Source organism: Candida tropicalis, assembly GCF_000006335.3.
Source record: "Candida tropicalis MYA-3404 genomic scaffold supercont3.1, whole genome shotgun sequence".
In the NCBI taxonomy this organism is placed as follows: domain Eukaryota; kingdom Fungi; phylum Ascomycota; class Pichiomycetes; order Serinales; family Debaryomycetaceae; genus Candida; species Candida tropicalis.
Genome location: NW_003020038.1, coordinates 198,549 through 224,223, shown reverse-complemented (window position 1 = coordinate 224,223; position 25,675 = coordinate 198,549). Strand labels below are relative to the sequence as shown.

General features: G+C 36.6%; 12 protein-coding genes across 12 annotated transcripts; 2 read left to right on the top strand and 10 right to left on the bottom strand. All coding sequences in view use genetic code 12, as the record gives it.

The window, feature by feature from the left end:
* Positions 1-46: 46 nt before the first annotated feature.
* On the bottom strand, positions 47-2,284 carry OPT7 (Opt7p; the record flags this gene model as incomplete). Its single annotated transcript, XM_002545273.1, has 1 exon — positions 47-2,284. One exon carries the CDS (start codon positions 2,282-2,284, stop codon positions 47-49), a length of 2,238 nt encoding a protein of 745 aa, XP_002545319.1.
* A 1,443-nt stretch (positions 2,285-3,727) lies between these two features.
* Positions 3,728-4,579, bottom strand: CTRG_00099 (CFEM domain-containing protein; the record flags this gene model as incomplete). The annotated part of the gene is made up of 1 exon (XM_002545272.1): positions 3,728-4,579. One exon carries the CDS (start codon positions 4,577-4,579, stop codon positions 3,728-3,730), a length of 852 nt encoding a protein of 283 aa, XP_002545318.1.
* Positions 4,580-8,147: 3,568 nt separating this feature from the next.
* Positions 8,148-8,813, bottom strand: CTRG_00098 (CFEM domain-containing protein; the record flags this gene model as incomplete). Its single annotated transcript, XM_002545271.1, has 1 exon — positions 8,148-8,813. The coding sequence occupies one exon, from the start codon at positions 8,811-8,813 to the stop codon at positions 8,148-8,150; it is 666 nt and encodes a 221-aa protein (XP_002545317.1).
* Positions 8,814-8,815: 2 nt separating this feature from the next.
* CTRG_00097 (uncharacterized protein) lies at positions 8,816-9,181 on the bottom strand (the record flags this gene model as incomplete). Its single annotated transcript, XM_002545270.1, has 1 exon — positions 8,816-9,181. The coding sequence occupies one exon, from the start codon at positions 9,179-9,181 to the stop codon at positions 8,816-8,818; it is 366 nt and encodes a 121-aa protein (XP_002545316.1).
* A 1,586-nt stretch (positions 9,182-10,767) lies between these two features.
* On the bottom strand, positions 10,768-12,111 carry CTRG_00096 (pepsin-like aspartic protease; the record flags this gene model as incomplete). The annotated part of the gene is made up of 1 exon (XM_002545269.1): positions 10,768-12,111. The coding sequence occupies one exon, from the start codon at positions 12,109-12,111 to the stop codon at positions 10,768-10,770; it is 1,344 nt and encodes a 447-aa protein (XP_002545315.1).
* A 359-nt stretch (positions 12,112-12,470) lies between these two features.
* DUR4 (Dur4p) lies at positions 12,471-14,489 on the bottom strand (the record flags this gene model as incomplete). The annotated part of the gene is made up of 1 exon (XM_002545268.1): positions 12,471-14,489. The coding sequence occupies one exon, from the start codon at positions 14,487-14,489 to the stop codon at positions 12,471-12,473; it is 2,019 nt and encodes a 672-aa protein (XP_002545314.1).
* Positions 14,490-15,358: 869 nt separating this feature from the next.
* MUC1 (Muc1p) lies at positions 15,359-17,818 on the bottom strand (the record flags this gene model as incomplete). The annotated part of the gene is made up of 1 exon (XM_002545267.1): positions 15,359-17,818. One exon carries the CDS (start codon positions 17,816-17,818, stop codon positions 15,359-15,361), a length of 2,460 nt encoding a protein of 819 aa, XP_002545313.1.
* Positions 17,819-18,481: 663 nt separating this feature from the next.
* CTRG_00093 (uncharacterized protein) lies at positions 18,482-19,144 on the top strand (the record flags this gene model as incomplete). The annotated part of the gene is made up of 1 exon (XM_002545266.1): positions 18,482-19,144. One exon carries the CDS (start codon positions 18,482-18,484, stop codon positions 19,142-19,144), a length of 663 nt encoding a protein of 220 aa, XP_002545312.1.
* A 55-nt stretch (positions 19,145-19,199) lies between these two features.
* SPC2 (signal peptidase complex subunit) lies at positions 19,200-19,709 on the bottom strand (the record flags this gene model as incomplete). Its single annotated transcript, XM_002545265.1, has 1 exon — positions 19,200-19,709. One exon carries the CDS (start codon positions 19,707-19,709, stop codon positions 19,200-19,202), a length of 510 nt encoding a protein of 169 aa, XP_002545311.1.
* Positions 19,710-20,042: 333 nt separating this feature from the next.
* Positions 20,043-21,485, top strand: CTRG_00091 (uncharacterized protein; the record flags this gene model as incomplete). Its single annotated transcript, XM_002545264.1, has 1 exon — positions 20,043-21,485. The coding sequence occupies one exon, from the start codon at positions 20,043-20,045 to the stop codon at positions 21,483-21,485; it is 1,443 nt and encodes a 480-aa protein (XP_002545310.1).
* Positions 21,486-21,587: 102 nt separating this feature from the next.
* Positions 21,588-23,180, bottom strand: CTRG_00090 (uncharacterized protein; the record flags this gene model as incomplete). The annotated part of the gene is made up of 1 exon (XM_002545263.1): positions 21,588-23,180. One exon carries the CDS (start codon positions 23,178-23,180, stop codon positions 21,588-21,590), a length of 1,593 nt encoding a protein of 530 aa, XP_002545309.1.
* Positions 23,181-23,594: 414 nt separating this feature from the next.
* Positions 23,595-24,626, bottom strand: CTRG_00089 (uncharacterized protein; the record flags this gene model as incomplete). Its single annotated transcript, XM_002545262.1, has 1 exon — positions 23,595-24,626. One exon carries the CDS (start codon positions 24,624-24,626, stop codon positions 23,595-23,597), a length of 1,032 nt encoding a protein of 343 aa, XP_002545308.1.
* Positions 24,627-25,675: the final 1,049 nt, after the last annotated feature.

Here is a 25,675-nt window from a genome sequence, read left to right as displayed (position 1 = left end):
TATTATGAAAATAGTCAAAAATCTATAATCTGTTATGTAGGTTTTTCTAACTCATGGCAAAGCACCTTTCAACACTTTTTCCATTGTTACCCCACCATTCAGGAAAGGAGACAGTTTTCCCAGCAGAAAAGAATAAAAACATCAACAATTGTGCAAGACTGGCACCTGTGTCAAGACTAGAGCCTAGAAGATAGTTGTACTTCTTCCATAGTTCATGTTTGTACCTATAAGCCCAAAACATTGTAATGGTACCACCAACAAATTTGGAAAAATATCCAGTTGAAATGTTACCATAAAAGGTACTCATAGTGGAAAAGAAAACGGTTGTATTCCATAAGTGAAACTTTAACTTGGAATTAGGAAATAATCTGTATAAACCATAGATGGCTAGTGGAGCAACAAGACCAACCAAAAAACCATATGGCAATTCTGGATAATTTTCAAATAATCTTTTGGGACCCAAAACCACATATTGAATGGCATTAGACTGATAACTAACAATGGTTTGAGCAGTCCATTGATGTAATGGATCCGTCTTTTTCCCAGTGAGATAGTCCTTTTTGGACAGTAAAATCCAGCGAAGGGCAGCATAATTAATTGGTACTCCGATTAATTCTCCATACATCATAGCCATCATATTGAGTCTCTGATCAATATGCATAAACATTGATACTTTGGCCATAAGCAAGATGTATTGACATCTATACCATGCATCACCACTGACACTACCGTATACAACGGCACCAGCTGGATGTCTATTAGATTGGTTTTGGATCATATAACCATATAACAACTCATTGAACGTACCAATTGCCAATTGGAAGTTTGATAATGCATACAACCATGCTAAGGGAACAACTATTATGGCACCAAAAACAAGTGCAACAATAAGACACCACCATGGCATGAACAAAGAATCTGTGGCAAAAATAACTAACAAAATAACAAATGAAATCATAAATAGTATTCCAAACCAATACAAAGGCACATCCTTATAGGCAGATTGTAACTTGTTTAATCTGTCAGTATATTGTAAACTAATAGAACCATGTTCTTTTCTGGCTTTTATAAATTTTTTAAATGAAGCAGATAAACCTTTATAACCAAACACAACAGCCCATACAAATCCACTTACATATGCTGCATAATCAAAAAACATATTAATCACTCTTTGAGTCCCAAGATGGACATGCAGCAATTCCATGTAACGAGTCTCGTTAAAGCGGTAATCTGGTGTAAGCAATTCATTTGTTGGATATTTCGTTCCGTTGGCCAAAAACAAGCTGTTAGACATTAAACCATATTTGAAACTAGAAAGGTTCCCCCATTTAGCAGCAGGTATTAATACCCAGGCGCCAATAACAAAAGCAACAAACTGGATTACTTGGATCCAATATGGTGATAACATGATACTTGATGTGATGTTAGCCCAATCAAGCGAGATATTTAGGAATCCCATTCCACCAAGGCCAGAACCAATAAAGTTAGCCACGTAGTTTTCTGGTGCTACCCAACAAAGAAAAGCTAATGAAGATGTCATTGGGAAGATGAATTCTGGGAAAAATTGCCAGACACACAAGCCAACTAATGTGATGAAAAACACTTTCATTTGCTTGGAACCCTGTTTTGCATTCTTATCATTTTTAGATTGCGTTTGGAATAAAGTTGTGTGCATCAATGCTTGTGGCCATATAAACTGTGGGTCATACAACAAGAAATTACGTGCAATGGCAGCATATGCATATCCTATCCAAACAATCGCCCACATAAAGAAAATCGCAACAGCAGGGTTAACTACTTCTCCATAATGCAATTCAGCTAATGCAAGGGCATTGGTGCCCATATTTCCTGTAGCTCCACTCGAGGCAGCAATAGTGATTAAAACTGTTTCTTTAATTGACCAAGGACCAGGGTTTAAGTTGAAATTTATCCATCTTCCTAGTTTTATTTGTTTATTGGGGAGAACTCTAGCTAACCATTTACCACACCAATGGGAAGCAATTTGGACAAAGAAAATGGAATAGGCTGCACTGGTAGTACGAAATGAGTTAAGTGTGGAAATAAAACTACCTGGAATAATAAATATTGTTGCTAGAAGGAAAAATCTGAATGTCATGACTGGTATGGTTGGATCATCCTCAAGAGGGACAATTTCCCTAACAACTTTTGGCAACTCCGCGACATCTGGTTCTAATGTATCTTCAGAATTGGATTCGACATCTTGGGAAATAACATCCACTGAATCTATTTTATCCTTTGGTAAGGATTTGCTATCGTTTGACATCGGAATTGATATTGCAGAAACTAACGAAATAGGATTGACATAGTTTTTAGAGTGGATGATAATCGGATACTTTTATAGGGATGATTGCAAAATTAAAAAAAAAAATTTATATGCTATTCTCTTCCACTCTTGTAAATGGTGTAAAATGCCGTAACTACCTAATATCACGTGGAATGCTACGGCAGTACTCTATTGATGTCTATTGTAGTTTTTTATTTTTGTGACGTATGGTGATACTCTTGCAGTTTTCAAAATTAAGATAAAACTAAAAACGAGATGAATCTGTCATATCTGTCAATCAGTGTAAATATAGATAGTTATTAACCCATCCAAGACACGCATCTGGTTGAATGTGGTCTTGGGTGGTCTTTCTCTCATGATATTTGATATTCAAATCATGAAATTATTCTAAAGTGAGGCTAGATTGTCATCCCATCACAAAGTTCAAATCACGAAACGGCGCGAGCACTGAAAGCCATAATGAAAAAAAAAAAAAAAAATTGTGGCACTGTGTATTAATTGACAGAACAAATAAATAGCCACACTTTCCATTGAACGGAACGATAAAAGCATCTTTTATGGGTTTTGAATTTTTGAAGATCAAATCCCCATTATCGTTCATTGATTTAACTTTTTTGACTTGATTTTTTTTTTTTTCATCGTCGTAAATTTATTTTTTCTTGGTAGAAGTCTTGTCAGGGTAAGAAGATTTAATTTTTTTTTTTTGGCATATTGTCTTGAATTTGGCACCATATACACGACATTAATATGAGTTGGAATATTACCATCGAATGGGTAAAGCAACAGTGATAAAACTAGACATTTGTCTAATGTTTTTGAAAATACTCATAAAAGAATTCTATGTTCCTGCTCTACAGAGATATTCCAGAGAGAAATTGAAGTTGGCAAGTGAACACCCTTGAAAACCAACTATCAAAGAATATTGCATACCTAATGATATGAGCTGTATGAGAAACATAATTTAGCTCATAAATACCTGAAACATGTATTTAATTGTCAATTTTTTTTTATTATTTTGATATACAGTAGTATATAGTTTTACTTTAGCTTTTCCATTTGTAGATCTAATTCTGTTCCCATATATCAGTCATCAAGTAGTGTATAAACCAGGTTGAAAAAGAAAACGGTCAAAATACAAATACTAAGGTCTGCGCATTTGCAACTTTTTCTTTTTGTAGTCCATAAAATACTGTTCACATACACATTATCGCCATAGTGACGTCAAACATATACACTTTTGAAATTTAAAGAATCAAAAACATATATTAGAACTTAGACATTCTTTGCATTTTTATGTATACACAATTAAAAATCAGAGAAAAAAAATAGTATAACAGTAGTTGTTTTGGATTCACCGAATACTAAATCAAAATAAGAAAAAAAAAGATATTAATATAAAAAAATGGATTAAGCAGGACAAGCTTAGAAGAAAGCGGCAATAGCGGCGACAGCAGCAATGACACCACCAGCGGTTTGCATATGACCAGCATTGGCAACTTCAACAGAGACAGAAGAAGATTCAGCAGCAGCAGAAGAAGATTCAGCAGCAGCAGAGGATTCTTCAGCAGCAGCAGAAGAAGATTCAGCCTTTTCAGTGGTTTCTTCAGCAGCGGTGGATTCTTCAGCAGCAGTGGTAGTTTCAGCAGCAGAGGATTCTTCAGCAGCAGTGGTTTCTTCAGCAGCAGTGGTGGTTTCAGCGGCTTCAGTGGTTTCTTCAGCAGCAGTGGTGGTTTCAGCGGCTTCGGTGGTTTCTTCAGCAGCAGTGGTGGTTTCAGCAGCTTCGGTGGTTTCTTCAGCAGCGGTGGTGGTGGTTTCTTCAGCTTCGGTGGTTTCTTCAGCAGTGGTGGTGGCTTCGTCGGTGGTGGTGGCTTCGACTTCAGCGGTAGCAGCGCTGGCCAAGGCTGAAGAGACACTTCCTGGGATCATCCAGTATGGTTCCCAGACACCGGCAGAGGAACAGATGGAGGTGGCCAAGGATTCGAAGCTGCCGACGTCAGAGCCTTGACAGTTTTCGGCGACACAGTTACCGACGGCACCACCGAATTGAGGCATGACACACAAACAACCGGTGTCCCAGTATGGACATGGGGTGTTGCTGGTGGATTGTTTCAAACATTCTTGGGCACAGGATGGCACTTGGTCGTAGATTCTGTCAGCAAAACCATTGATAGAGGCTGTATGCGGAACGGAAGGGTATTGTGTATAAGCGTCTGCCTCGTCAGCAGCGTAGACCAAGGAAAGGGAAGCGATGGACAATAAGGTTAAGGACAACATTGCGAGTGGACTGTGGGTTTTAGCGAACGGGGGACTGTTGGAAAACGGAAGGGTGTTCGGTTGATGGAGAGGAAAAAAAAAGGAAAAAAAAGGTAAACATAGGTGGTGGGTCAGGGGGGACACTGGATTGTGGGTTGTTTAAATATTGTTGATGATGATGGTTTTGATAACTCGGGCGCACTACCTTTTTTTGTTTTTTCCTTCTGCCAAGGAAAAAAATAGCACAGTGCATTCTCTGAAAAAAGAAAATAATGCAACTAAAAAAAAAAAAAAACCAAGAAGAAAAAACCAAGAGAATGCACCGTGATTTTTCTCGTTCTTGTGCGACAATTTTTTTCCTCACTACATACGAACGATAAATCCACCAATAGATTAACGAGGTGGCCTGTTAAAATCCATTGAACTCCGGAAGAACGACAAGAATTAACTTCTCTTCAAATTGTATTTCATTTTAGACTACCTCTTTTGTGCATTCATGCCCACATTGGGAAAGTTGCTAAACTAAAACAGATTGAGCATACTGTAAACGACAAAGCCTTCCGCATTCGTGACAATTGAGGATTACCACCAACTGAGGGCGCGAAATAGTCATTTCAGACAGAAGATGCCATGACCATCCCTCAACGGTCAGAAAATCGCTACAAGAAACAGTCCCAATGCCCATCATTGGTTATCAGCTATGGATCTTCAGGGATGTGCACTGAAAAGCATCCAATTATAGTACTAATCTGGTCAAGTCTAGAACATAGAGTTTCGACTTTGTCATTTTGCCAAGACGAAATCTGGGTCTTATTGCATTTCTTCACTCTCGGTATAACGGTGAACTTGGAATTGAAATTAGTCGAAGGGTAGTTATTTTTAGGTACTGTACGACTTTGAGATTGAGGAGGTGCCAGTTGCGCAACTACAGGAGCTTTTAATTGTGTGAGTTTGCTCATTTAAAATTCCGCTACTCCCCATAAGGGCGATAACTCCAATGACCACCTTTGCTGAACCAATACCGAAGTCGAACTCTATGCTCCCCTATAAGCCTCTCTGTAAATTCAAATACTATTTCAGCTTGAATAATTGGGATGGTTGCCTTCCTGTTTCGAGCATTATTAAAAATTTGATAATCATAAGCGAGCAGTCAAAAAAGTGGTGTGACGCTACCATTGGCACAAGTTTCATCTCTCTGGTATACAAATTGGTAACATTAAAAGGAAATCCATTGAGTGTTCATTCTGTTTACGACAATTGGTCACAAATTAGATTTAGTCTTTGATTTCATTAATAATATTTTATTTTACTTTATCTTATTTTTTGTCTTTTTAATCTCCATGTAAACTAAAAAGTTTGAGATTCTATTCCCGATAGATTTAAATTTGCCTTGTGTCATATGCCATTTATCTTTGACGGAGTTGACTAGGATCTAGTGTCCTCCACTAAGAATATGAACTAATGTTTGATGAAGAGTCTTGAAATTAAAAATCCCTGACCCCTTTGAGGTCGCAGAATACTTGAAGAGCGATAATATGCTTATCAATTGAATCTAGTCATAAATTAACGATTTTCAATGAACTTTATTAACAATTGTAATTGTAAATCGCCGCCATGTGGAAAAATGATATTCTCTACAGTAATTCAAATGGTAGCTTGATGGTATTATTTATGTTTATTTGGGATATTTCCCCCAAAAAAAAGAATAGATTATAGTGGGGGATTTAGGGAATTCTTTTGATCTGGGGCTATGGATTGTTGACACTACAAATTAACATCCCCATCCCTTGAGACAAAAATATAAAGACAATAGAATAGTAGAGACGTTTGTTTTTAAGTATTCTATTCAAGGGAATTAAAACTTCTTCATTAAATTAAATTAGACTTCTAAGAATAGTATATGCAAGTTGTGATAGCACTAACTGTTTTTGCTCCAACTCTGATCCTTTATTTTCTCTCCAAATACAACATTCCCGTGGTTTTCCAAAAGTAAAATCGCTTATTCTACTCCTCTGAGAATCCCATTCTAAAATAATATCATAGTATTAGTTAAATTCATGAGCTTGCAAGACTGTTGTACCAACTGTTATCTTCTGGTTAAAACATTCAGAGTTGTTAAATCTATACAATATAGAAATAAGATTGATGCTCTATAGATTAAGTTGATAGTAAAACTGGAACCGTACTGAAACTTGAATCAACTACTCAGTGACAAGTCATGGTTTGATTTTTTTTTTTCTATTGTACTGAGAATCTCAATTTTGTGGAACTAATAAACTTAAGATGAAATAGATAAATTAATCAAAAAAATGACTTTTTTTCTTGGCATTGAGAAGCTTGTGGGAAAACAACAATTATGCATAACCTGCAAATTTCACTACTAACAAGCGTGATTTGCCCGCTTTAATGTTGCTCATTCCCGCAACACACACATAAAGACAGTGTTTATTTTCATTGTGCAATCACTAGTATAAACAATTCTAGATCACCTTGATGGAACGCAAAGTTATTCCACTGGCACATTCGCAGTCATGTAAACATTCTTCTAGAAAAGTATTATTGATGCTGCTTTTGAAAACCCATACAAAGTTCAGACTGCTTTTGTATTCAATGGGAACAATATAACATAGTTATAATAATCAGGGATTGATAATTATTCCACGTAACTTGTATCTTTCTAACATAGAAAGATAATTGAAACCACAGTTGTAGAGGGTCGGTGCTGTATAACAAGGATACGTGGGCTACCCTCCTTGATTGAATATTGTAATTCTCAACAGACCCAAATCAGTCATTTCAATAATACTTACCTATCCGCTTTCTACAGATCGCGCATTTACTTCTGTATTTAAAACTATTGCCTTACAAATATCTGTATAGCAATAAGAGCTACTTGCGTCGAATACGGAATATAATTGAGAATAATCTACCTGTCTTCAGATCTGGGACGGTATAGTATTTGTTCAACCAGAGATTCGACTAATAGTCTTGCTACTTGGAGATTGAACCATGTATCAAATGAAAAAAAAAAGCACAACCGGAACATACAATTAACAGGTTCCCCACTGAATTTATCAAGCCTATTATTTTAGTTTGCGTTTCTGTAGTAGGGTACACACAAATTAGATCTTCTTCGTGTGGAATATTCATCATTTATAGTAGTAAAGTTTGATTCAAAGTATATGATTTAGATGTAAATTACAAAGCGCCTGGGTAGCAAAGGCAAAAGAGGTATTAGAGTGGTTAATAGATTGAGTCAGCAGCTTAATTAATGCTGGTAAGAAAGCAAACTTTGTAATTTGAGCCGATCAGCCGTCGTCGATGATAGGCAAATTGGTGTAATCCACAGGGTTGGACCACAAAAAGGGCAAATAATAGCAGAATGGTCTCCAGCTTTGCTTGGGTATCAAGCGAGGCATGTATTATCACATTGAGTCTCTTATCGAGAAGAGGATGCGTGGATATCTGTGTGGATTACTGGTGTTTTGCATACTGATCACTTGAGAGAATCATAATATTGTTCTGCGCTTCTGTTTGATTTTTACTTTCATTTATTTTCGTGGGAAAAAAAAAATTCGTGACGTTCTGTCTATACAACTAAATACATCAAGACACCAAGAAGGATGGTGCCGACACCCCCAGTTTGCAAGACAGCCATGTTGGAGGATGAGGATGGTGAGGATGTGGACGAGGCAGATGAGGATGAACCAGAGGATTCGGACTCGGATTCAGATTCAGATTCAGATGCAGATTCGGAGGATCCTGAGGAGGCAGCGGAGCTGGCTGAGCCGGTTTCGCTGGCGTCTGAGTCAGCAGCAGAGCTTCCTGGAGCAGTGACCCATGACACGGCTGTCTTACCTTCGATGGTGGTGACTTCTTTGGCGTCCCCAGCAGCGCTGGAGAGCATGGTGGAGATGGATGCTGGCATCATCCATGTGTTGGCCCCAACGACCGAACACAATGAAGTGGCCAAGAACGTGGCACTGGCAACGTCGTCCCCTTTACAGTTTTGGGCAATGCATTGGCCCACCAACCCAGACCATTGTGGCATCACACAGAAACAGCCGGTATCCCAGTATGGACATGGGGTATTGCTGGTGGAGAACTTCAAACAGGACTTCATACACTCTGGGGCTAAGTCATAAATCGGGTCGGCAAAACCATTGATGCTTGCAGTTTTTGGAACTTTTGGGTACGTGGCGTAGTCCGCTGCTAGGACTACTGAAATCAAGCAAAAAATGGCCAGAATATACATGTTTAATGATCAGAATAAGATATGGATACGGGATGAGATAGTACGCGACCGAGACAGAAAAAATGGACGTGTGTGTGGTAGCGCTGGCGAAAGTGTGTGGCGTGGCGTGTGAGATGAAGGGCAGGTAGCGGTGGAGTGCTCTGTAGATGTGTGGGATGAACACAGACGGTAAAAATGTGACGGATGGGGGGAGGGAAAGTGGGAAAGAGGGAAAGAGGGAAAAAGGGAAAAAGGGGACACCCAAAAAGTGGGTTGACTGCTGGAAATGGTGATCTATTTAAATAACCTTCTCTGATCAAACAGATTAGGTGCGCCAAGACCACTGGGATACGCAATTCCTGTTTTTTTTTCTTTTGTTTTGTAACCATTGTTTTTTTTTGTGTGTGCTAGCCATGCAGATTGTCGGCACTCTGGACACCCATACGATAAATCCACCAATCGTAGCGCTGCACCGGTCTAAAAATTACTCTGTGGTAAATTGCACTTAAATATCTGCATTCGGTAACGTGATTGATGTACACGGTCAGGTCTGCTCTCTTTGTGTAGCACCGACACTTCCTTGCCTGTTTGCCCCATATATCACTACACTATGTACTACGATCCTAGTTCGCTAAATTATGTAAGTCCGCCAGTAGAGGCTAGTGCTCTGGTTACAAAGCTCCCACATTGAATTTCGAATAACTAGCTCGGATGTATTATTTTTTAGATTTTTCTTTCCATACTTCGTGCGGAGAGAAGGGAGAGAAAAGGGAGAGAAAATTATGGCATGGTTCACTGCCCAATGGCCAGAACGGAGATATTCTCAGAGAAATGTTACCCAATACCTTCGTTCGTACCGGTAAGTCCCTCTCTTCTATCAAACCAAGTCATGTTCTAAGCTAATTATAAAAATAGCACAAGTTCTACGGAGGGGGTACGACTGTCAAAGCCTCCGATTTGAGTGGGTCAATGTGACTTTTTGTCCCACTTTGTCTCAGTCTATATGGGATAGCAAAGCATATTGCTAATGTGTGTGTGTGTGTTGTTAGCTCTAATATGGAGGGAAATGGTCCTAGTAGTTTTGACTTGGTTATTTGATTGGCTAAACTGGTTCTCTCTTTTTCTCTTTCTTTCTTGTGTAGGGTTATGATATCCCATCAGAAAGTTATCGGTCGAGTAGAAATAGATATACTGAGAATGGAAGATTAAAAATGCAACATCTATGTCATCAATTGATGAATGCCCTCATCCAAAACCAAATATTGAAGTAGTAGCCATATTGGCTATTAATCCGGAGATTACACCCGATGGTATAACTGTCGATCAACTGGTGATCATCTCGGCATTGGTTTGTAAAGTGCACATTTTTCACATTGAAAACCTTCTCTTTGCTTTATTGGAACTGAATTGATTGTAACAAGTTAGAATATTAATGCTTGGGTAATTGAAGAATTGTAGTGCTTTTTGCGAGTCAAATAAGGTCGTGGGATAACCGTAGTTGTGATACGTGTTTTTGGTCACGTGCCGGTATTAATAATACCAATTAACCACTTTAAAATAATTTTTATTTCATATCTGATGCTCCCATATGTAATCTGATAGATCAATTCTAGCTCTGATATGTTTATTACTATCTTATAAATTTTTTACAGTGTGAATAATTGCCATTGTTTCACCTGTGAGTGGCTATGATATCTTACAACTCAAACTATTTAAAATAATAATAGTCAGAGGTATCATATGTGTTGTTAATGTGTTTCTTAGTGTTCACAATATATCATAAATACCTTTTTATCTATATAGATTAATAATTAGATTGTTCATTTGGTAGCGCATAATTAACTTCAAAGGAAATAATTGTTTGCTCAAATTTTTATGTAAAATCAATACAAAATTGGCAAAAATATCATAACTACAACAAATGCAATATTGTGGATACACTATATCTAATATTTATTGACGACACATACAACTTTTATATTATTGTACTTAAAGAAAGAAACAAGCTTATAACTAATAGAGGAATTGATACAAGATACATAGAATTAGTACCACTTTTATGTTTGGAGGTACGATTGAACTTCCCATCTGAGCCGACCACTTCGATATTTTCTTTCTTGGAGTAAAATGCTTCTGCTACACTTATCTCCAATCCATCAAAATCATAAACAACATATAAATGCCTTAGAAAATCCTGACCCACTATTATATATGACGATTCTTCTTCACTATCCAGTTCTGAGAATGACAAGTAACACAGACCATAATAATTATAAACAAAATTCGACATTGGCATTTGAATTGTAGAATTTCCAATTGTCATCAGCAACGACGATTTTAAAACCACATCACAATCAACATAATAATTTGATCTCAGATAACCTCCACCCAATGACTCTGCCAACTTCGTCAATGTTTTCCTCAGGAATCCCGAAATCGTAGTACCACTATCTAACAATATGGCCATATTAGATAGTAATTGAGTCTCCGGAATTGGTCCATTTTTCTTGTTACTGGATACATTAAACGAATCCATATTTATAATAACTTGATTTTTAAACAGTGAAAAGTTGGTTACAATGGGTACAGTAACAAGTTCACCTTTGTATTTCTCATGATCAATAGCTCCAAACAACACGGTACCACTTTGAGCTTCTGCTTTATTCAAATACAACGAGTAGATTTGCCGATCGATGATTCCTTGATACTTTAATTTTTGTGGGAAATTTACGTACCCTTTCTGACCACGTAGTACAAGCAGTTCAACTCCTGGCATTCCAAGGCCCAATGTTCCCATTACATCTGAACTTTGATTTGCCACGCCAAATATAACATTATCAACAGTGGTACTCCCTATTGAAACTGTGTCATAACCCCAAAATCCACTTGCAAATGTTCCATCAGCATAGATAATATCAAAGTCCGTTGAATTCCTATTGAATGAAGATGACTGTTCCCAATCAAAACTACCAAAATACTTGCACACACTGGAATCAGCAACCGCCCAGTCCGACGTTTGTGAACTCCCCGATGAAATATCTTCAGTCTCAGCTCTCTTATAACACTGTGCCTTATCAGCTGTAATCCACAAGTCAGCAGAACCAGTATCGATCAGGACAATAATCTTTTCATTCTCAGATCCAAATCCCAACTCCGTAAAATAAAATCCCACATTATCGGTCGCCAGAAGAGGCATATTAAAATAATTGTCCCTTTTCATAAATTTTTGGATATTTCCATTATTTACTTTGAAATCGAGTTTCAATGACCCACCCATTACAAGGTGTACAATAACACTTGCAAGGTAAAAGTTATACATTGACAACTCAGATCAAATGATAATAATAATTTAAAAAAAACGAGGGTGCTTCTAGTTATCGTAACTCATCGTAATGATTTATTTCTCATTAGATAAATTATCAGGACTGGGTGATTTTCACATGGACATTTGTTTCAGTGAATGAACACCTAATGGCATTCTTTTGTCAGACAAATGGGCTGGCCAAACAAAACGACAGAAACAGCAAACAAGAAAACAAACTCATGAAATTATGTCGATCTTTGATTTTGTGTCGCGTTTTATGCACAGCTCAAGATCGAAATTTAAGAGAACATCAAAAATGTCATTTAACAACACGAAATATATATTGACAATCTGAAAAATAAAAGAGTTCAGAATTACTCTCTAGAAAGTATCTGCTTGGTGATTCTCCAAATTGACTCTCTAGCTTCAATTATTGGCCATACAACGACATAAAAAATGGAACAGAACAACCAAATGATAGTAATGATGACAACACCAAGTAGGAATCCTGGAGAAAATACATAAGGAGAAGCACCTAAACCAACAGGGATAATTATGACCAATACTAATGCCAATATGGCAACCAAGATACTATACTTTTTAAACTCCCGATCCAAGTATTTATGATCAATCTCTGCATTCAAATCCATATCCAATTCTGAATTTGTAGTTCCTACATCAATCAGAATATCCGAATCCTTTGAGCTTCCAACAATTTGTGTGCCCGTTTGTTTTTCACCTTCATTGTTACTAACTTCAACTTGAATTTCGTCAACTTGACCAGAAGAATCAGTTTGATTTGCATCACGCTCATCTTTAACCAATGCTGTTCGATTTCTTGTATTCTCAAAGTCAAAATTTGCTGGCCAGATTAGCGACAATGTAATAGATATAACACCACCCATTACCAATGCAGTAACATTTCCAGCAAAAGATACCCATTGGTTAGATAAATTGGTCACATTAATCTCTCCAGTATATGTCTTACAAGTAATCAACCAAACAATAAATGCCAAAATCATACCCCCAACAGAACCACCAACAGCGCCTGCCTTATTTAAATCTTTCCAAGTAAACGACAAAGCTATGGGGAATACACCAGAGGCAGTGGCACACCCCAAGAAATTAAACAACCATCCCATAGATATTTTTGCTGCACCATGAAATATTGATGCTAGAGCTGATGAAAAAATTGCCCAGCCAAATACAGCAATCTTGGAAACTTTAACCACTTCCTTTGGTGATGCGTCAGGTTTGATGTATCTCTTATATATGTCGTAGGAAATTAAAGTAGATGTTGCAATCAACTCACCAGCAAAAGATGATGTTACTGAAAAGAAGATCATAACCAACATTATCGCTGAACCAGATTTACCCAACAAGTATGTTATTGCAGCTACAGCTGGTAAACCTTCTCCAATTTCAAAGTCTGATAAAGTAGGGAAATCAGGATAGACAGAAAGGGCCTGGGCACCGAGACCAAGTGATGCACCCATTGCAAATGGTATAACAAACCAACACAATGCTGCATAAAAATAAGCTTTAGAAGTAACCCTTGGATCAGCCGCCACTGCTCGTTGAAGATATGCTTGATCAGCAACAACCAAACCAAATCCAGTGATAATACTGATGATCAAAAAGACAACACCTTGTTCTGATCTGAAAGTAAGATAAGATCCTTTATAGTTTCCTTCAACAGGAGGTAAGGACTCCAACAATTCCCACATTTTTTGCGCCGATCCAATTTTATCACTAACAACATAAACCTCAAACATGAAAACTATAATAAAGATAAGAATAATTAAAGTATGACTAGCATCAGAAATAAAAGTAGATCGAAGTCCCCCAAAAGAAATATAACATGCAACAAAGAATGGAACCAAGAATAATGTTGCATATTGACTAACTCCAGTTATTGCTTGTACAACAGCAGATCCACCTAAAAGAATACATGCCAGCACAATAGCATTACATACAAACCCACACCATAGAAATGATAGATGTCCAGCAGTTCCAAATCTAAAATAAGCCATTTCTGGAAATGTTGTAACTAAGTTGGCATTCTTCTTAATTTTACTGGAGATTATTGAAAACACAGAAACTTGTAATAGACCACCACAGGCATAATACATACTACCCAGAATTCCAAAAGTATATGACTTGACCGCTGATTCCAACAAAGTTAAACTCCATGTCCAACTCAGAACTATACCAGCCAACAAAAGACCAAATTTAACACTTCTGCTACCAGAAACAAATTCATCGACATTCTTGGAGTTATGTGTGCTGTACTTATTTTGTAAATAGGTAATACTGTTTAACAATACCAAGAAGAAAATACTTCCAACAAAAATAACCAAATACCCGTAACCCTGAGACAATGTAGGTTCCATTCTTGATAGCTAAAGATTCCTAAATAAGCAAATCTGATGAGAAGATGATACATATTCAAAGAGATAAGATTTAAGCAACTATTTATATTATAGTAAACTCATCAATTAGCCATAATTGAGTATTTGCGTGATCTGCTATCAAAGTTACTTCATCATTGGAGCCATAGTTTCAATCATTGCAAAATTTTCAGCGGCATTTATTGATAAGAAAGTCCATTTTTCTATTAAACTTTTTTTTGTTTCCTGTCCGCACATCTGTGAACTCTATGATGGAAGGGGAGGGGGGATTTAAGAATATGTATTTAGTCAATTAAAGATGACATTTCTTCTAAACATATAGTTCTAATTTATCTTGGCAATACATATGATCTCTCGTAGGAAGTATTTTATAGCTTGAAACCACCATTGTATCAACTAGAAAAAATTTTTTTTTGATGCAATTCATCAAATTTCAAGAATTCTATTGTTCGGCAATTGACCAATTTCTGGTTATGAATGTGAAAGCCACAGTACCTTTAGTTTTCTACATCTCAAAGATCAATAGAACCAGCCGAATTCAACCGTACTGATAATTCAACGTGCAGTAATTCAATTAATAAACAACATATTAACTAATAAAATGAATTACAGTCATTATTAATATGACAAATATGCATAACTGATATTCTACAACAAGGAAAACTGTGAATAACAGTAAATTTTAAGATTTTATGCCAGTATACATGCAACAAATCCAATAGGATTCTAAGCGTATCCATCAAACTCCAAAACAAGCAAGCTTCAAGTAACTACTTAAAAAACAAACAAATATCTGTCAATTTACTACTCGTTAGGAAATTTTGTATAACCTCTATTAACCCTTATCTAGATTATAATTCACCGGCCCATTCTTTTGGCATTGGTCTAAAGACGTACATTTCACCTTGTGTCAAGTTCTTAATAATGCATTCGCCATCGACAACATATCGTCTACCTCCCAGATTTTGTTCGAGCAAGATCAATTTATCACCCTCTTTTCTGACAACAATGGCAGTATGATCTGGTTGACCACATGTTCCAGTAACTCCAGTAGCGGGATCAAAAAATGTACAAGTCTTGAACTGCAAAATATCACCTCTTCTTATATCATCTAATTGTTGGTTGCTATTGATAAAATGAATACCACTTCCTGAATTAGCAACTTGTAAAATAGGATACCCATGAATAACATAAGTAGAAACAAATGCATGATTGCCACACCCTTTTTGCAAAGCCTCTTTTGCTAAATCCCAACATTCACCACGTCCGACAGTTTTACCCTTGTGATGTTCACACCATCCCGCAACATATTCACCAAAACGTTCATGATTTGCAACTAACTCTTCCTTTGTTGGGATCTTCTCCAATGGAGAAGGAACAAAATTACCAATGACCACATTCACATCATTAATGTTGCCACTACTGTATTCAAATTTATACGTGATTATGGATAAATCTTTCAACCTTGCAGTTATATTGAAGGTCTGTTTGCCTCCAATTCCCATACCTGTCAGAAACGTAGTCTTGTAATTCAAACCCTCTAAATCCTTAGGTAACTGCAAAGGTCCATCTCTTTTGGCAAACCACCCGGTGTGTAATTCCAAATCCAATTGAGGAGGACCACTTGGTTTGGAAATAACTGGTGTTGGAACAGGAACGGGAGCTGGCGCTCTACTGTAATTTCTTGAAGGTGGAACAGGAGGAGGAGTGGGCGATTTCTGTGGAGTTCTTTCTCTATGTACCGGAACAGGAGGCTTTGAGCGCTCAGATTTTGTTTCTATTACAGGCTTGGCTGTTATCTCTGGATTTATCTTTGGTTTTGCTGCTATCTCTGGTTTTACCTTCGGTTTGATTACCACCTCTGGTTTTTCTTTAGGCTCTAATTGATGAACCAGATTATCAGAATTCTTATTCATATTCATTCTTTGAAAAATACTGTTCAACTCGTTCAGAACATCTCCTTGTGAGTTCGAGGCAGGGTTGTTTGAATACGGTGGCGGAGAACTATCAAGAGTGGATGGCTTTTTCAACGGCTTTGGAGGAGGCGCCTTCTTTTGAGAAACTGCTGCCACTGCATCAGCTTGGTTTCGACTAGGCATAGGTGGAGGTGTGCTTTCATTCATGTTATGACGAGCTGGCATGGGTGGTGGAGCAATATCTTCATTGGTGGTTCTGCGCACAGGCATTGGTGGTAGAGTACGGTTTTCATTTTGGGGACGGGGTGGCTTTGGCGGGTTTGTATAATCTTCTTCTTCTTGTTCCTCAGTTTCAGGTGTCTGTGGCATACGGGGATTTGGAAAGGCATTTAAATTAAACTGTTGACCTTGACCCTGAGCTGTCTGGGTTTGTTGTTGTAATGGTTGATCAACCTGTAATTTCTTTGGTTTTGGAGGCTTCTTCTTGATTGGAGTAGAAGATTCACTATCAGTGGTCGTAATTGGCGCCACAGGAGCTCCAAAACTTGCATCCTGCTGGGTTGCAGCAGCAGAAGATACCAGGGGAACACTATTTTGACTGCCATGTCTGCTTGACCTCAATGGTGGAAGATCAACTCTTCGTGGTGGAGGAGCAAATGATGTTGGGTCTCGTAAGACCGGTTTAGGTTTTACCGGTGCCACATCTGGTTGTTGAGTAACCACTGGTGTCACGGTAGAACTTTGTTGAGGGATAGTTGCCGAAGAATTTCTTGAAGGAAGTGAAGGAGGGACAGCACTTCTCAGAGGTAACTGTGGAGGAGCCACAAGCTGCGGAGGTTGCACTGGTTGAATCTGTACTTGTGGTAAAGGCTGATGTGGGGTGTCCTGGACGTTTTGGTTATAAGTCGGAATTTGTGGTTGAGCCGGGGCTGGGTGTTGAACTTGAGCTTGGGGTTCAGCAAGAGGTTGAACCTGATATAATGGAAGTTCTTCTTGCTGTGGTTGGGACTGAACTGGTTGTTGAGCTTGCGGTTGTTGGTATTGAGGTTGAGTGACCGGTGTAGGGGGCGCAGACACAGTACTTGTTACAGTGGGATTAACGTATTGAGCTGATTCGCCCCTTTTTGGTATAGAATGGACACCAACATTTCGTTTAGGTGGAGGTTGGTATGATAGTAATTTTTCTTTAGATGGTAATGCCTTGGCTTGATAAGGTATATAAGTTTCACCACTTTTAGACTCCTGAGGATATGGATCATTGTATTCAACCCCGTTTCTTTTTGCTTCATTTTTCTTGTAGGTTCTAACACCAGCTTTACCAACGGCTTTGGTACCATTAGCAACAGATCGACCTGCTGCTTTAAAAGTTCCCTTGTTGTTTTCCCAGAAGGACATCTATAGATATGAATTTGAACTGGTTACGAAGTAATTCTCGAGAAATGAAAAAAAAGAAAATACTCAATGTCCCTTTGACTTCTTTCAGTAGTACTCGTTCGCTTTTGAATTTTTTTTTTTCAGGTGATCCCCTTCATTGAGTTGTCTTATTTTTTTTTTCTGTACCTTATTAATTTGTTACGTTTTCATTATACAACGTGAGCTGTCAATCACACACTATTTCCCGATTCGTGTATTTGCTATATTATTGCTATTTTAATGGAATCAATCGACGATATTGTTGATTTTGTTATCAACAATGGGAGGTCGATCCTTTTGCTTAAATTGTTGCTTGTGTATGTATTGAGTGAATGAAATCCTATTCCCTTTTTTTTGGTTCTCATTAATTGTTACTAACCGTTTACTAAAAGAATCTTTACAAGAAATTATTCTAAGGTTCCATATTATTCATTCATTATCAGCTTGTTGGTTGCATTCATTTATCGATGTTCTATTTATTATAATTTACCTCGCCGTTGGAAGCAGATTTCGTCTTCTGATATCGCCCTTATAACTGGTGGATCAAATGGATTGGGACTAGAAATTGTTAAGGATTTACTTGGTAGAGGCGTGACTGTGTACAATTTTGATGTTTCTCCCCCACCTATTGAAAATGAAAAACTAATGTTCTTGAAGTGTGATCTAAGTGATGAACAACGCGTGACAGAGGAGTTGTCAAGTTTAATCAACAACTTGAATTCTCAAGAAGAACATGTCAGTATTTTGATTAACAATGCTGGGATAAGAGACAATAAAGGGTTAATTGACTTAGATCCAGAACGAATCAAATCCATGTTTAATATAAACACATTGCTGCCAATTTGGATTTTACAAAAGGTTATCACTAATCATATTGACATAGTATTGCCAAAAAACCCACACTCCCAATTGTTTATTGTTACAGTGTCATCCATCTTGGGAACTTTTGCTCCGAAAAACTTGTCCATATACTCGGCAACAAAAGCTGCATCAATTCTGATTCACGAAGCCTTGATGCAAGAATTAAAAGATTACCAGGAAAGTATCAGGTTATTGTTGATCACTACAGGGCAATTAAGCACCACTATGTTCAAAGATGTGGAACCTTCAAGATTATTTTTTGCACCAATTGTGGATCATACTAAATTAGCAAGATCAATTGTTGAGAAGGTTGAACTTGGGTATCTGGGTTGTATTTCAGAACCATTTTACGCTAATTTTCTACCTGGTGTCAGAACAGTCCCCCAATGTATTCAAGACTTTTGTAGATATGTTTCAGAGATAGACAAAAAAATTAAAGACGACTAAAAAAATAAATAGAACTGGTACCTTTGTTTTTATTTATTTATTAAATTAATTGACATTATTCATCTTTCTTATTCAATTTATTCAATTCGTCACCAATGATATTAGTGAATGCATCTCTATTGAAGAACCCAACAACATCGAAAAATTTATTGAACTCTAATTCACTTTTCACTTGTTTACCATCTGAATTAATCGTAATATTGTATATTGGATCATATTTGTTTGAATAAGTGGCAACAGTTAATTTGTTTCCCTTTTTGTCATAACCAGTATATTTAACATTTTTGTTCAAGAAATTGATCAAGTACAAGACACCACTTATTATAGCATACAACACACATGAAATAACAGTAATATTGTAATTTTCTTTCCATGTATACTTTTTATCCACCAAGAACAACAATCCTGCTATTATAACAGTTGACAATCCCAACCCTAATTTCAAATCAATCAATGCAAAGGATTCGGTATATCCTAATTGTTGAAAAATAAAACCTAAGTTCTCATCAGTTGTTTGACGTAATTCATTAACTGAATTTAAATTAGTTTTCTTCAATTGAGACATATTTCTTAGTAGTAAGATGGATGTATTCTATGTTTGTTTAAAACAACTGGTAGAAAAATTTACGTGTTCGAAAAATTGTCCTCTTTTAATGAGAACTCACACATCTATGAACAGCACGACTTTTGATATACGACATTGTCGACATTCACGTGTGTGGTTTTTCAGAATCTTTTTTTTTTCTTCTTTGATTTTCCCTCTCACTTGGCTTGCTTCCCAATTTAAAGCATCAGTTAACCATATGCGTGAATAAGTTCTCTTTTTTTATTTTAATTCTAAACCCCTAGTACTAATAGCTTTATTTATGCATATTAGCTCAACTAATTTTCAAAGCTAATGTCGAATAGACACTATTATCAACATCACCATAAAGTTTCTCTGCCTTCCCATTTCATCAATGTCAATTTCAAGTTCATTGTTGATCAAATAAGGCAAGAGGATCCTAACATTCCCATCGACACTGAGGATATTATACGTGTTATTGGAAGAGGGAGTTGTCCAATTTGTTTAACTGATGAACCAATTGCACCTAGAATGATAGCATCGTGTGGACATATTGTATGCTTGAAATGTATTTTGGCCTTGCTTGAATCAGCTGCTGAATCATCAGCCACGGCATATTGTCCAATTTGTTTGTCAGTCATTCCAAAACATAAGCATAATTTTATCCCGGTACTTATTAATTATATGGATGAGAATGTTAAAATTGGTGATGATGTCACTTTGCAACTCATGTGTAGGCGACTGGATCAAATGTTTGCCTTGCCATATGACATTGCAAAGCAGAATCATGCTAAATTTCCTGGTATGGACATATTTCCATATCTGAGGGTTTACAAAGGGGATTTGAAATATGCCCTTGATTTGTATGAACTGGAGAAGGCTCAGATACTTCAACAATATGATGAAGAAAAACTTATCTATGGTGATGATTATAAATTAGTGGCAGAAGCACTTTGTTATATCGATAAGGAGATGGATAAATGGAAACAGAAATTTTCAGTTGAACCAAGTAATCATAATGTTCCATCTATGTCACAACATCAACAGAACTCACATGATTTTTACTTTTTCCAAACTGCATTTAATAATAATACAACTATATACACATTGAATACGTTTGACATGAAAGTTCTCAAATCAAACTACCATTCTTATTCCAACCTTCCAACGACCGTAACCGCAAAAATTGAATCGATAAGATACGACGAATTGACACCAGAGACAGTTAGAGGTAAGTTCAAATATTTGGGTCATTTACCCGTGGGTACACAAGTTGCATTTCTAGAAATAAAATGGAACAATAGTCAATTTATAAATCATGAGACTTGGGAGATGTTTAAAGAAGATTTAATTAAACGATCCAAGAAAACCAAAAAGAGATTTAATAAAGAAGAACGAGATAGGAAACGAGCCATGGATGAAGAAGAAAGAAGAAATCGAGATTTTTTTAAACGTGAGAATAGTAATGGTGGTGATGAAGATGATGAAGATGGAGGTCTGAATTTTGGAATGGGAAGTTTAAGAATCGTCGACCTTAGAGAATTGCCAGCATTATCTGAACAACCTTCTATTGCTGATACTGAGGGTGAATTTCAAACTACTATCTGGGGTACTCGTATACCAAAGACTCAAAATGATCCGGTTGCAAATGCAGATAATGAGTATGATTTGGAAACGGCTGAAATGATTCGAAAGGCAAAAGAGGAAATGGCAAAACAAGAACAAGGTGGGAATAAAAAGAAAAAGAAAAAGAAGTTAGTATTATTATCGTCATGATTTAACGAAAGTTATGTACTCATATATACAACAACAACATCAGAAAAAGAAAATCAAATATAAAACGGTACATATGCAATTGTTATTAGTGTTTGTTCTGGTCTATGAGGCAATGTAATCGCTTTCATATTTAATGTCTTGCTTAGTTATTAGGGGTCTAATGTAATAAAAAACCGCACCGAAAGCCAAAACTCCCGTACCAATTACTGGGAACATCCAATATGGAATGTCTAAGGACGAAGCATTTGGTGGTCGGACAAATGGGAAAACAGCTAGGAAGATATTGGCAATGAGGAAAATAAAAACACATATATAAGGTGTGGATATGATTTTAGGTCTTGGTTTGACTTCTATTTCTGGTAATAAACGGTCTGTTTCTGATCTATGAGGATAATAAGTTTGTAATTCATCAGATACAACAGATCCATTGTCAGATAACTCTTCGTCTTCTTTTAAATGGAATTCTCCCCAGTTTTCACTCTTTTTGTTGAATTTCAAGTAAAGAAGACCAGTAGTAAGAATAACATTGATCCATGTTCCTGGGTAAATATACAAATTAACAATAAACTCATAGATTTCTGAACTGGGTGGAGCAACCAATACCACAACAGTGACAAACCAATGCAACATTAACGAGTAGTTGAAATTTTGAAAAATACTACTAAATGGGATATAGTTATTATAGGCGAGTTCTTGATTCACCACACTATGAGCATATGATACTACCAACACATTTCCCAAGTTAGAAAAAGAAATCAAAATTGGTAACATTCTTGCTGTTATGCTTGCTCCAAATACCTTGTTAAAAAATATACCTGCTATCAACACTCCGCTTGATAACATTTCATCTTTAGGAACCACAACCAAGTATGCTAAAATTACCATAAAATACAAAACTGTTGTTAATAAAACTGCCAATGGTGCAGCTACGGTAAGTATATGATACGGATCATCAACTTCATTCAACACATAATTTACATTTTCCCAACCCTTGAATGAATATATAACTTCCAATAAAGCAACGGATATGGAATAGATACTAGGTTTATTTCCTTCATGGAAGGACCAGATATCTTTGAAATTGTCTGTGGGCAGTAATTCTAAAAATCCAGAAAATGCAAGAGCCCCAATAATTATGATTAACACAAGAATTAATATTTTGAATATTCCAAGAAAATTGAACAAATTAGAACCTTGCTTTGGATATTTCATGTGCAAGAAACAACAAAAACTGATACATCCGACTCCAATTAGTTTTACAAGATTATCATCGACAGATTCAGATCCTGTTATAGCATACAAGACATATTTCCCGAAGGCAAAACTATTTCCAGAACTGAAACCCAATAATACAATTGAAAATGAATATACACATCCAATTAATCCTCGAGGATTTGGGATGACTCTTATCAAATAATTTAATTCTCCACCGTTTTTAAATGGTAAATTCAATGCAAATTCTAAATATATAAGTAATCCACTAAATATAATTATTCCACCAATAAGAAAAAATAATAAAAAAAGTCCAACATTACCATTTAAATATTGAAAAATAGGCGAAGGATTCAGGAAGATACCAGTACCAATTATTTTATTAACAATTAATGATATACATGACAATGTCCCTAGTTTATTATGCGGCACTAGCTTTGAAAAGATTGAAGAATGTATAGATGCAGTATCACCGTGAGTCATAATTCAAGATATTTGAAATAAATAAAAATTGTCAGTCAATGTGTGAATATCAATACCACAGTTTTCTTTTATATATATTAACTGTTTTCCTATTGATTTATTTATTAGATCAAAAAAAAAGCGAAGTCCACTTTATCTTGATTCTCCAAGAAAAAAAATGGGGTTATCTCACGTGACTCATATTGCAACCATAGATAAACACAAAAACGCGCAATTCAATTACTTGCAATAGAATTAGAAATAAAGATAGTAACGCTATTAGAATGGTAGAGTAAGAAATACACGAAGTACACTGCATTGAATTCAAAGAAAGTCGCCCGCTTTTTTGCTACCTCTTTGAGTATTTTCTTTTTTTTAAATGCTAAACATTTGTATTAACGATAAATATATATCAATCAACCCCTATATACACTTTCACAAATTACTCACTTCCCCATATTTTACATTCACAACAATATTACAATCCAATAACCCATTGATTATCTCTTGTTGAGCGGTATCAGCTTCAAAGTACTCTTGTTCCCTAGTCTCTAGTGGTGGTTCGACATTCATACTGACATCGGTGATTTTAACAAACCCGCTGTCTTCCGTTTCCGTTGCAAATTCAAACTTGTACCCAACTGCTTCGTCATTACCAGAATGCACTTTCTTCAACTTCAATTTCAGGTGCTCGCTTGTCAAACAATGTGACTCCTCGAAATTAATAGATGGAATCTTTACATCCAACCCGATTAACTGATCCCAAGCCAATTTTTTGACAAGCTTGCCAATCTGTTTGTTTACAAACCTGATATTCTTGGTAAACACATTGTACTTCTTCAATTGATGGTGATACGACCCGCCAACATGGAAATACTTTTCGTCTAGGTAGTACACATCATGCGAGTCTTCTGTTGTCACGGCGAGGCCCGAGATGTTTTTAGCATGGACTGCCTTCAACATAGTGTCTACCAAATACTGATTCTGAGTTCCTTCGTTTGGACCAACAATAACCAAATCTGGAGTGAAAGAGGGATAGTAGTTTGGGAGAATAACATTCAATGCGACTTGCAAACTGTTGAATGGGTTGGAGCTGACATACCAGCAATCCTTGTCCAATGGATCCTGTCCGTATTGGTTTGATTGGAATACGTGGCTGTCTCTCTCAAACACAACCTTCTTCGGTCTTTCATGGGTAAGATGTTGTTTCCTTTGGAAGTAGCTTTGATGAACCGGCAACAAATGTTCATACGGACCATAATTATCAAGTTGATTGGAGTACACCGGAAGCGAGTTGGAATCAGACAGGGACGACGATACTAGCTTCACTTGGTGACCGTGTTTCTCAAGATAGCTTTTCAAGAAGCGCGAGTTTTTGGCAACCCAATGGTCTGTGTTTGCGATAAGGATATTTAGCGAGTGGACAGTTGAGAATATCGTAAAGACAACAAGAACAACCAATTTCATTTTTGATACGGATTTGTAACAAGATCAGTGGAGGGCAAGGTGTACGAGTAAATTTTTTGTTTTTCATGTACATCCCTTATACTTTTATATTTACAGCATCTTGTGAGTCAATTAATATTAAGCCGGGGCCAACGTGGGTTATTATCCAGGGTTATGATAATGCAAAAACAAAACAAAACAAAAAATAATATAAAATCTTTGAATAAAGAGATTTTTAGAGTTTTTGCAGAATGCTTCGTTTTGTGCAACGATGCTGTTTTCCAAAGCGCACACACACACCCACATGGTACATTTGCAATACAAAGTTTGACCAATCAGCTCTCATTCATGATAGATTATAATAATGAACTTGTATCTTCAAGACATAACACCCATAAATAGAATCAATTTAGAAGATATTTTTCAACTTGTCTTTGTTAACTTTTCTCTTTTTTTTTATTTGTTTTGAACATTGAGTTATTCAATGCCAACTGTGAACCACTGCAAATCCCAAATATCTATTCAGTCAATTATTAAATCATGAATGACATTCCTTAGAGAAAGCTAGATTGTTAGTATTCTTCGATGAAGAGGGTTTTCTTTATAACAAACAAGCTTATCTAAGATACCATTTCCTTATAAATTTCTTTCCAATCGATTTCCATGTACTGAGGTGGTTGCATATGTAGTACGGAAAAACTAAAAGTAACCATAGTAGGGTTATAATACTTTAAGGAATGATCTAATTAATAGATTAGTTTTGTATTTGTTAACTTTGTTGATCTACCGCACGTGACTACAGAGATTTTTAATTTTTTTATTTTGTTTTTTTTAGTTAATTTTTCGGAAAGGTTGGAAAGAGAGATTGAACACACTAACCAACTCACACGAAAAAAAAATAGGAGGGAAGAAAAGGATCAAAACAATTGAGAGGAATATTCCTTTCTGTACAGTAAATTCCCCTAGTTTCAGTTTTAGTTTTCGTGCTACAGTCTGCGGGACTCAGCCTCTAACTGCTCGCTCTACTTCGTCTTGAGCTTGGACCGAGTTGAACAAATTTTCCAATGGAC